We start from the raw sequence: 11882 nt of genomic DNA, 5'->3' as shown, positions 1-11882 counted from the left end.
ATTCAAATCACCGATGATCCTAGCGCCGAACGGACGGCACCTCCGCGTTCAACACACGTACGGAACGGAGACGTCTCCCATGCCTTGATCCAGCAAGGAGGAGGGAGAGGTTGATGGAGATCCAGCAGCACGACGGCGTGGTGGAAGTAGCGGGATCCAACAGGGCTTCGCTTAAGCGCTGCGGGAGGAGGGGAGAATGTGTCAACGGGAGGGAGAGGGAGGCGCCCAGGCCTTAGATTGGTTTTTGTCCTCCTTTTTCCCCACTATATATAGGCCAAGGGAGAGGGGGAGGCGCAGCCCTTGCCCCTTCCTCCAAGGAAGGGTGCGGCCAAGGGTGGGGAGGAGTCCATCCTCCCCAAGGCACCTCGGAGGTGCCTTCCCCCTTTAGGACTCTCCCCTTTTTTCTCTCTCTTGGCGCATGGGCCTCTTGGGGCTGGTGCCCTTGGCCCATATAGGCCAAGGCACACCCCCTACAGCCCATGTGGCCCCCCGGGGCAGGTGGCCCCACCCGGTGGACCCCCGGGACCCTTCCGGTGGTCCCGGTACAATACCGATGACCCCGAAACTTGTCCCGATGGCCAAAATAGCACTTCCTATATATAATTCTTTACCTCCGGACCATTCCGGAACTCCTCGTGACGTCCGGGATCTCATCCGGGACTCCGAACAACTTTCGGGTTACCGCATACTAATATCTCTATAACCCTAGCGTCACCGAACCTTAAGTGTGTAGACCCTACGGGTTCCGGAGACATGCAGACATGACCGAGACGTTCTCCGGTCAATAACCAACAGCGGGATCTGGATACCCATGATGGCTCCCACATGTTCACGATGATCTCATCGGATGAACCACGATGTCAAGGACTTAATCAATCCCGTATACAATTCCTTGTCTATCGGTACGATACTTGCCCGAGATTCGATCGTCGGTATCCCGATACCTTGTTCAATCTCGTTACCGGCAAGTCTCTTTACTCGTTCCGTAACACATCATCCCGTGGTCAACTCCTTGATCACATTGCGCACATTATGATGATGTCCTACCGAGTGGGCCCAGAGATACCTCTCCGTTTACACGGAGTGACAAATCCCAGTCTCCGATTCGTGCCAACCCAACAGACACTTTCGGAGATACCTGTAATGCACCTTTATAGCCACCCAGTTACGTTGTGACGTTTGATACACCCAAAGCATTCCTACGGTATCCGGGAGTTGCACAATCTCATGGTCTAAGGAAATGATACTTGACATTTAGAAAAGCTATAGCATATGAACTACACGATCTAGTGCTATGCTTAGGATTAGGTCTTGTCCATCACATCATTCTCCTAATGATGTGATCCCGTTATCAACGACATCCAATGTCCATGGTTAGGAAACTGTAACCATCTATTGATCAACGAGCTAGTCAACTAGAGGCTTACTAGGGACATGGTGTTGTCTATGTATCCACACATGTATCTGAGTTTCCTATCAATACAATTATAGCATGGATAATAAACGATTATCATGAACAAGGAAATATAATAATAACTAATTTATTATTTCCCCTAGGGCATATTTCCAACAGCCTCATCATCATCATCATTAGCGTGAAGCTCCTCCCTGATGCCCATTGATTTCAAGTCTGCCCATGCTTTCGGCCCATCTTTGGTCCTCTCTGGCATGTTGAGCAGGGTACCAAGCAGACTCTCGCACACGTTCTTCGTGATATGCATGACATCAAGGCTGTGAGGCACACGGTGGATCTTCCAGTACGGCAAGTCCGAGAAAACAGACCTCGTTTTCCATACCTTCAGCAGTGGCTCTGGCGCCTTTCGCTTCTTTCCCGGCTCTGGCTCCTTTTGCTTCTTTCCCGGCAGTGGGCAATCTTTCCAATTTTTCAACAGTTCGTCTATTTCCTCGCCGCTCCTCGTACGCGGGCATCTTCGGGGTTCGGTTTCACCATCTAACAGATCCTTGCGTTTTCTCCATGGGTCATTGTCGCAAAGCCACCTTCGATGTCCCATGAACACGGTTTTCGAAGACCCGGGATCTCTATCTAGCTGGCGATATGTTGTGTCATCCATGCACCTGATGCATCCAGAAAATCCGTGGACCACCAGCCCCGCGAGATATTCGTAACCGAGATACTCGTGCACCGTCGTGAGCAGTGCGGCTCTCATAAGGAAATATTTTTTCTCTACGGCGTCCCACGTATTGGCTGGTGTTTTCCACAGGGTGTCTAGCTCCTCTTTCAGCAGCCCCAGATACAGATTGATGTCGTTCCCTGGTTGTTTCGGCCCTTCAATTAGCATACTCGCGTGAATGTACTTCCTCTTCATGCACAACCAGGGGGGAAGGTTGTACATCCACACAAACACAAGCCAGGTGCTATGTGTGCTTCTCTGGCAGCCAAACAGATTGACTCCATCGATGCTCGCGCCCAGCACGATGTTCCTTGGATCGGCCCCAAATTTTGGGTGTTCAAAGTTCAACGCTTGCCACTGGCTCGCATCCTTAGGGTGACTCAGCATCTTGTCTTTTTTATTTATCTCCGGATCATTTCCGTCATCTTCTCGCTTCTTCTCCTCCCTATCCCCGTGCCAATGCAGGAGCTTTGCTAGCTTAGGGTCCGTGAAATACCGCTGCACACGAGGAGTGATCGGAAAGTACCACACCACTTTTCGAGGAGCTTTCTTCCTCTTCTTGTATCGAGTGACGCCGCACACCGGATATATGGTAGACTCCGCGTGCTTGTCCCAATAAATGATGCAATTGTTCATGCACACATGGTATTTCACGTGCGGTAAATCCAGAGGACACACAATTTTCTTCGCCTCCTCGAAACTGGTCGGGCACTTGTTCCCCTTGGGAAGACGTTCGTGCCAGAACGACATGTTCTCGTCGAAGCATGCGTCGATCATTTTGTGTTTACCTTCATCTCTAGAGCCATGAGCGTTACTTTCAGGCGGGTATCCTCGGGCCTGCATCCTTCATACAATGGAGTAATCACGTCTATCTCCAGTTGATCCAGCTTGGCTTTCTCTCGGGCTGCAGCTCTTGCGTTATCCGTCTGCTTGAGAAGCAGCTCTTGAATATGAGGGTCCTGCACCCAGCCCATCGATAGTCCATCGTCGTCTGCTCCGGCATCTTCATCTTCATGATCATGCCCTTCGTCTTGATCTTCCTCATCATCATGTCTGGCATCTTCTACATGATGACTATGTACAGCATCACCGTCGTGATCATGTCCTGGAGATTCTTCGTCTTCTCGCCCGCCCTTCCTCATTTCTTGCCCGGCCCCATGGACGACTTCATAGTCATCTTCATCACCTTGCCACCGATAGCCATCCATGAAACCACGCAAGAGCAGGTGGTCCCGCACCTGTCCGGAATCTGGGTCCGCAATAAGGCTCTTCAGCTTGCATTTTTCGACACGGACATTTTATCTCCGTCTCGTTCTTTTGAAGCATCTCGGCCTTCGCGGAGCTCAAAAACCTATTCACGATGTCTTCGGTCATCGTGCAGACCATGGTCGCCGGCAGGGTAGAGCAAAACAATATTTTAGAACCAAGAAAAAATTTGGCATGACTTTGCCTAAAAATAGGATCAAAAGAATGCATCGTGCCAAATTCTCGCCGAAACGAAAATGAATCAACATTCCGGCAAAATATTGGCAACTATCGCATTTCAAATACCGGTACCTGCAAACACAAACATATGCAACACCACAAACATACGTAGATCTAGGTAGGCCATAAAAAGTGCATGTGCACGTTGTTGGAGGGAGAAAAAAGTAGATCTACAACATAAAGAAAGCTTTCCCCTTACTTACCTATCAAAAAAATGTAATTTAACCACTTAATTTGAGTGAATCTATGGTGCAAATGAGATGAGGAGGAGGAGGCAGCTGAGACAAGCTTGGAGGACGAGGTGGAGAGAATGAAGTGGGGAAAATGAGTGTGGTAGGTGGCTGTCCAAAATATCTAGCTGATCTCAAGTTACTAATGGCACACCACCTAAAAATGCGCCATGGTTACTAATGGCGCACCAGTTAGGGATGCGCCATTACTAGTTTTGTAAAAAAATATATAATTGTTAGTATTGGCGCACCGTGATTGTAGTGCGCCATTACTAGTTTGAACTAGTAATGACGCACTTCACAAATGTGCGCCATTACTAGTTTTGAAAAGAAAATTGTTAGTAGTGGCGCACGGAGAGTGTGGTGCACCACTACTAGTTTAGTTAAAACTAGTAATGGCACACTGTGCCCTGGTGCGCCATTAATAGTTTTGAAAAAAAATTTGCTAGTAATGGCGCACCGTGTGTCTGGTGCGTCATTAGTAATGAGGACACTAATGGCGCACTTGTATCTGGTGCGTCACTCTATATAGCAGTGGCACACCACATACATGGTGCATCATTAATGTTCATATTAGCTATAGCTCTTTTTCTAGTAGTGATGTAGCAAACTGGTGAAAGGCAAAACGCGAAGGAAAAAACTCCAAGTTTATTCGGCTGGATTAGGAATCAAACTCTGGCCGCCAATTTGAATGCCAGACATGTTAACCACTAGGACAAACTCACTTTGTTGTTTATTAGAGGAAACAACACTATTTGACCTTTCTTTTTAGTACAAACATTAAACATATAGTAGTATTATATACCAGCTATAAATTATTTGAATAAAAAAACATAAATTTGAAAAAACATTCACAAAAACCACGTATTGAAAGAAAATCAAAATTTGAGAAAGGTTTGTATCAATTAAAAAAAGTTCACAAAAATGGAAAAAGTTTGTCAATTTAAAAATAATTCATCAAATTTGAAAAAAAATCATCAAATTTGTAAAAAGTTCATCAAATTTGAAACAAAAGTCAACTATTTTGAGAAAAAGTTAATTGAATTAGAAAAAAATTCATCAAATTTGAAACATAAATCAACGATTTTGAGAAAAAGTTCATTGATTTGAAAAAAGTTCATCAAATATGAAAAAGGTTCATCAAATTTGAAAAAAAAACATCAAAATTTGAAAAACAATTCAACAACTTTTTGAAAAAGGCTCATTAATTTCGCCAAAAAGTTCATCGAACCAGGAAGAAGAAAAAGGAAAAAGGAAAGAAAAAGTAGAATTAATAAAAAAAGAGAAATATGAACAATATCAGATGAGGTTGTGTGGCGGGGTGATTAGTGCATTGCACCTCAAAAACAGGAGGTCGCCGGTTCGACTCACACTGCACGCACTTCTTTTGCGTTTTCGGAAACCGAAGAAAAAAAACCTACAGATTAAAACAGATAAATGGGCCAGCCCCACTGGTTAGGAAAATCGCCCTTAACCAGCGTTGGGTTTGCCAGAAAAGTAATCCTAGCTAGATAGAAAAGTAAAAATTCCGATGGCCTTTAGATTTTTTTTTTGAGAAAAACTCACCAAACTTTATTATTCCAAAGCAACGTTCGTAGGTACAACTGTTGGGTCATGAGGATTCCCCAACCACACATGTCTACCTGAATCTAGGTTACAAAAGAACTTGGCAAGTTTATGAGCCTCATAGTTGTAGTTCTACGCTTATGAATGAAATTACATAACTGAAAACTATTCTTACGACCTATTATTTCATGCACTATACCAGCATTGGGGCCCCTCGTCCCCCTATTGATATCGTTAACCACTTCTTGCCTATCAGATGCAACTATGATATTATGCAGATTAAGATCTTCTGCAACCGATGGCCTTTAGATATGTTATGCTTTCACAAGACTTAACGGGCCAAAACTGCACTGAAATCCACACATTTTCATTGATGAACAATATCAGATGAGGTTGTGTGGCGGGGTGATTAGTGCATTGCACCTCAAAAACAGGAGGTCGCCGGTTCGACTCACACTGCACGCACTTCTTTTGCGTTTTCGGAAACCGAAGAAAAAAAACCTACAGATTAAAACAGATAAATGGGCCAGCCCCACTGGTTAGGAAAATCGCCCTTAACCAGCGTTGGGTTTGCCAGAAAAGTAATCCTAGCTAGATAGAAAAGTAAAAATTCCGATGGCCTTTAGATTTTTTTTTTGAGAAAAACTCACCAAACTTTATTATTCCAAAGCAACGTTCGTAGGTACAACTGTTGGGTCATGAGGATTCCCCAACCACACATGTCTACCTGAATCTAGGTTACAAAAGAACTTGGCAAGTTTATGAGCCTCATAGTTGTAGTTCTACGCTTATGAATGAAATTACATAACTGAAAACTATTCTTACGACCTATTATTTCATGCACTATACCAGCATTGGGGCCCCTCGTCCCCCTATTGATATCGTTAACCACTTCTTGCCTATCAGATGCAACTATGATATTATGCAGATTAAGATCTTCTGCAACCGATGGCCTTTAGATATGTTATGCTTTCACAAGACTTAACGGGCCAAAACTGCACTGAAATCCACACATTTTCATTGATGGGCCAAACTGAATGAGCCCACCTTACCAGCCAGTGAACGATGGAAGTACTCTAGAACCTTCTGCGGTGGCCGCTACCCAAGAGCCGTCGGCGTCCCGGCACAGGGCGGTCGGCCATACGCAAGGAGCGAGAAACGTCTCAGAAAAGATGCCGAAGAGTATCTCGCGTATATAATAAAGAAAAGAAAACGAGAGCGAGAAAGTAAACCAGAGAAAAGACGAGTGAAAAAGAAGAAAGCGCGTGCACCAAACACCAACGGCTCGCAAAGAAGAGGAATCTGCTCCCACTACTGTGCGCACGCCCCGACGGCGCCGCACTAGGGTAGTAGTAGGTGCTAGTACTGCGGAACCCAGGAGGGGGGAGCGAGTGGAGTCGAGGAAGCAGCAGGGGTAGGAGGAGGGGAGTGCGAGAGGGATGGGGTCCGGATCTTTCCTCAAGGTGCTGGCCAAGAACTTCGACGTCCTCGCCGGGTACGGGCTCCTCCCCCTTCCCTTCCCCTCCCCCTTTCTTGCTCTGGTTCAAGGCTGCATCCTCGCCCGGCGATTGGTTCACTGGTCGATTAGTTTGGGGGGATTCATCGTTGCTGCGGTTTCCTCATGTCATGGATCTGCCGTTCATGTCGTTAGCCTGGTAGGCTGCGCTTGGGGCTTGGGTTTTGTGGCGAAGATGTGCGAGAATCTTGGAGCGGTCGATTCGTAGGTGCTGTCCCGGGGTAAGGGTGAGCAAATGCGTGTGGGTCATGTGGATCTTGCTGGCGGAAGAAAATGTAAATGCCCTGCTTCAAAGCCCTAGTGTCAAAGTTAGGATTTCTTTTCCTGTTTCCTTATATTGATGCTGTCTCTGAGAGTGTCGGTCGAAAAAAATAATCCGACTGTACTTCAAAGCCCTAGTGTCAAAGTTAGGATTTTTTTTGTCGTGTCCTTATATTGGTTCCTTCTCTGAGAGTGGCAACGGAAAATATGCTACTTCAAAGCCCTAGCTTCAAAGTTGGGGTTTTCTGCGTGATATCTTGATGCTTTCTTTGAGAGCATCAAGTGGAGTACTTGTTTATGTTTGCATCTTGGACTAGCTGTATGCTTGATGCTTCCACAGAGATTACCAACCACGTGGTGCTGACTGCTGACAGCAGTTTGTGTTGCGCAACTTAATGCTCGTCTTGCTGATCTGTATGCCCCAGTGCTGTGGGGATAATAGGAAGTTAAGGACAGATATACCGATTCCTCTGTCCGGGACACGTTTATATCTCCAGTGCAAATGTAGCCGTGCCTAGAGGAGGAAGCAATGCTGCGGGTCTATTTGAAGAGAGTGATTGGTGTTCAGGATATAACTTGAATTCGGTGTTATACAAACTCTGCTCAATTTAACTACTGGATCTGCTGTCATGTGCTGCTACAATCTTGCGGAGCTAAATACATTTTGTTGGTGCAGTAGCTTGTCTGCATTGTTGTCATGTCAGTACAGACAATGGGGTTAACTGTTAAGAATAAACATATTTCATCTTAAAAATGATAATGCCGTCTTATCATGTATTCTCCGAGAGACATAGCTGGCTCTATGTCTGTGTGATGCCTTTAGCTTCAGGACTAGGATATTTTTCTAAATACTATACTTTTTTTAGGGATTCTAAATGCTATACCTAAGTGCTTTTAGTTCCAATTTAATCTTGGTTCCTCTTTGCAGGCCACTAGTTTCGCTTGCTTATCCTCTGTAAGTATTACCATTATCCTCAGTTTCATGATTCACTTACCTCTTTTCATCTTGGTACTGATTTCCACTGTTGTAATTTCCACATTTTCTCTGTTAACACTGTTTGCAGATATGCTTCTGTGAGAGCAATTGAAACAAAATCTCAAGTAGATGATCAGCAATGGCTTACTTACTGGGTGCTGTACTCGTTTATCACTTTGTTTGAGCTCACTTTTGCTCCGATACTTGAATGGTAAACATCACTTTTCTGGCTCTTCAGATACACTATATTTTAGAATTTTAGACCTTAAATACCCCAAAATGTTCAGTGTTGGTGGCACTCCTCATAATTTCTACTTTCCAGTAGTGAAAGCTGTAACACTAAAAGATGAAGAGAAGAATTGGCCCTGATTCAATGTGCTCCCTTTTATGCTTTTCTTGGTTTTTTTGTGTTATTCATTATTTGTTGCTAAAATCATTGGAGATACCTGAATATAACTATTTGATGCACCAAGAGGCGGATAGATGATCACATATCTTTTCATAAGAGAGAAATTATAGGACTGCAATAATGTCTTCTTTTATAAGACTGCAATCAAACTAACGGAAGGGGAGCCTTGGTGCAGCAGTAAAGCTGTTGCCTTGTGGCCATGAGGTCATGGGTTCGAGTCCTGGAAACAGTCTCTTGCAGAAATGTAGGGAAAGACTGCGACAAAAGACCCAAAGTGGTCGGACCCTTCCCCGAACCCTGCGCAAGCGGGAGCTACGTGCACCGGGCTGCCCTTTACTAGAGTCAAACTAATATGAGTCATCAATCCTATTACAAGGCGAATTGATGTTCAGATATGCTTTCCTGAGAGAGAAATTATAAGACTGCAATCAAACTAGTATGAGCCGTTAATCCTATGTAACCTAATGGTTCATACCTACTATTACCTCGTAAGGTTGTCGTAGACTTTGCACTCAATATAAGTCTGGAGGGAAACGATACATAACTAAAGCACCATGGTTAATAAGGAAATAAGGAGGTAATTTGTTGTATTAATTCTATATTAGTTTTCGTTTCCTTGCTAGTGTCTCCAGTGCATACTATTTACTTTAGTTTACATGGCATCACTAACACAACCATTTGATACTTACGGAACTTTGAAAGCACTTAGGTAGGTAGTATAAGAACAGAATGCTATCCATTGTCGATAAAATGGGCCAGATGTGCTACTGCTATGCTTCAAGTTCAAAATACAACCTGGACGGATGTTGCACGTGCTAGTGCTACTTTGCATCTTTGATTCAATTCATGATCTACATGTATGGCACAGAAGAATAAGAATGTCCTCGCCAACAAATATTAACAACTTGAAACTGAAATTTTGCTACTCCCTCCTTCCATCTATATAGGGCCTAATGCATTTTTAAGAACGTCTTTGACTATTGACATTGTTTTTTGAAGGCTTCCATTCTATTGACAAGATTTTGACTATAGTACATGGCATGCATAATGTGAAAATTATATCATTGAAAGCTCCTTTCACATACGAATTTGACGATATGCTTTGTGTAAGTTGCATGTCATATACTCCCTCCATTCCCTTATACAAGGCCACAAACTCATATTACAGGTACCAAGATAAAACTTAATGACTGCTTTTCAAGTCAACTTTTCTTTTTGTTAATCGGGATCATTAATACGCCACAAGCATGCAACGAATGAATGGGAAGTAAGTAGCTAAGTGTCATTATGACTACATGCATGTAAGTATTAGATAGTTGCTAGTACGAAGAAACTTCATTATTTTTTGCCTCGGTTATTGTTGGTGGCCTTGTATTGATGCAAAATGTAATTTTGGTTGTGGCCTTGTATAAGGGAATGGAGGGAGTATTATTGCTCTAACATTTGGTCAAAGTTAACCTCGAAAAACGCATTAGGCCCTATATAGATGGAAGGAGGGAGTATATCGATCATTGTGTATGTAGTATAATTTGTAATCCATTCTTATGGTATGAACGAAGAAACATAGGTGTGTTTTTTACATTAAAAGACAAAACATTTCGTTTTCAACGCATCAGAAATAACTTGCATAAGTAAAAAAAAATCCTGTAACCAGAATTACCCTTGATCATTGGACGGCTTTGGTTAAAATTTCCTCTTACCTCTGCAAGCTGGAGTTTCTTAATATACTAGATTAAATATTCCTCTTACCTTCTTAACATTGTTTTTTTTAAGGCTTCCATTCTGGCCCTATGGAAAACTGTTCTTCAACTGCTGGCTAGTCTTTCCTTGCTTCAATGGTGCTGCTTATGTTTACGAGCATTTTGCACGGCCAATGTTTGTGAATCGCCAAATAGTCAACATCTGGTACGTCCCAAGGAAGGAGAAGTTGAGTAAATCTGATGACGTACTCTCAGCCGCTGAGAAATATATTGAACTAAATGGACCGGAAGCGTTTGAGAAGCTAATTAGCAAGGTATTCCTGTTGTCGGCTAAAATACTTGCAAATGCATTACTTTAGTATCATATGTTTATCTATTGGAGTGTTTCTATATTCCTGCTTATGTCATTTATGTGATATTTGTCCTTCTTTCATGCTAGTCTGCGTAGTACTGTGACGTCATTTTTACTGGTTTATGAATCATGCCATTTTTACTGTAAGTGAAGCAACATAACTAGCTGATTAACTCACTCTTTTGAATGCTTGCATTGTATAGCATTGACTTGCAGGTTTTCTTGCACCAGCGTGCTGATAGTTCAATTGCTACACTTACATAAATTGTACTTCCCCTCTATATGTTTTATCTTCCTTCTAGCTAGTGCAATTAATTTATCTACTCTTTTCAGTCTACAAGTACAAAGCCTTCAAAGTTTAGGAGCACGAGGCGGTCAATCTTGCAGGAGGCGGAAGCTGAAAAGATGGGCAAGGCTGAGAGAGATTCATGGGGTGAAAATCCATTCTACGATAAAAATTACCGACACTAAATCAGGTTAGCAAAGTGTACTTACAAGCTGGATGTTAATGCCAAATTAGATTTGCGTTATGATTAGTAGAGAAGGCTCTTCCTTACAAAGATGCAATTCTACTTTTCATGCAGTCTTCTTGGATTCTGCCTGATGAAGAGCTTTCCACGCACGCGCTTGAGGATTGCATGATGTGTCTACCAAATCGTAATTGGTACCACAAGAACTATGTGACGGCTGAATTCTTGTATATAGGCGCCAGCATTGACATGTTCCCAGATGATGTAATGTTGTCTTGCATATTAGTAACAGATTTGGCTAGACAAACTGATTATGTGCCTCTACTAGACATCGCTTGCTTCGAACATAGCGATTTCCTGTGTGTTAGTGCGGGCAAGTTGTGCGTTTAAAACATTCTGAAGACTTTTTTAGAATTAAGAACTTCAAATGAGCGCAAAGATTTATTTATTTTTGTTATGTCTAAGTTATGAAAAATGCAGCTTTGTACTCTTTACCAAGCTGTAGTTACTTTTCATTAAATTCATATTGCATACTTAGGAAATTGACCTAGGCATTAAATACAATTAGAAGTTTTTTTTTCTGTGTGCAATATTTGGGTCATGAAATTTTAACCGAGCCTATTAGGTCATGCACAGACCACAATACAAAGCGTGTAGGTGCTTAGAAAAAAGAAAACTGATGTTTTAAACATTAGCGTTTATTTCAAGCTACCGGCCAAGGCAAGTGAGAGCTGTTCAAGGGTTGGGGGCATATCTTTAGCTCGAGCAGCATCCGCTCCTGAAAT

At 43.0% G+C, this 11882-nt stretch overlaps 1 protein-coding gene across 1 annotated transcript; it reads left to right on the top strand.

Annotated features, from left to right (window-relative positions):
* Nucleotides 1-6637: 6637 nt before the first annotated feature.
* On the top strand, nt 6638-11591 carry LOC125537461 (HVA22-like protein a). Its single transcript, XM_048700783.1, has 6 exons — nt 6638-6908; nt 8119-8145; nt 8255-8377; nt 10349-10589; nt 10961-11103; nt 11212-11591. The coding sequence occupies exons 1-5, from the start codon at nt 6853-6855 to the stop codon at nt 11096-11098; spliced, it is 585 nt and encodes a 194-aa protein (XP_048556740.1). The 5' UTR covers nt 6638-6852; the 3' UTR covers nt 11099-11103; nt 11212-11591.
* The last annotated feature ends 291 nt before the right edge of the window (nt 11592-11882 follow it).

The sequence above is a fragment of the Triticum urartu genome, chromosome 2 (assembly GCF_003073215.2).
Source record: "Triticum urartu cultivar G1812 chromosome 2, Tu2.1, whole genome shotgun sequence".
Lineage (NCBI taxonomy): Eukaryota > Viridiplantae > Streptophyta > Magnoliopsida > Poales > Poaceae > Triticum > Triticum urartu.
Note: the sequence above shows the minus strand (reverse complement) of the source record. Positions and strands in the feature narration are given on the sequence as shown.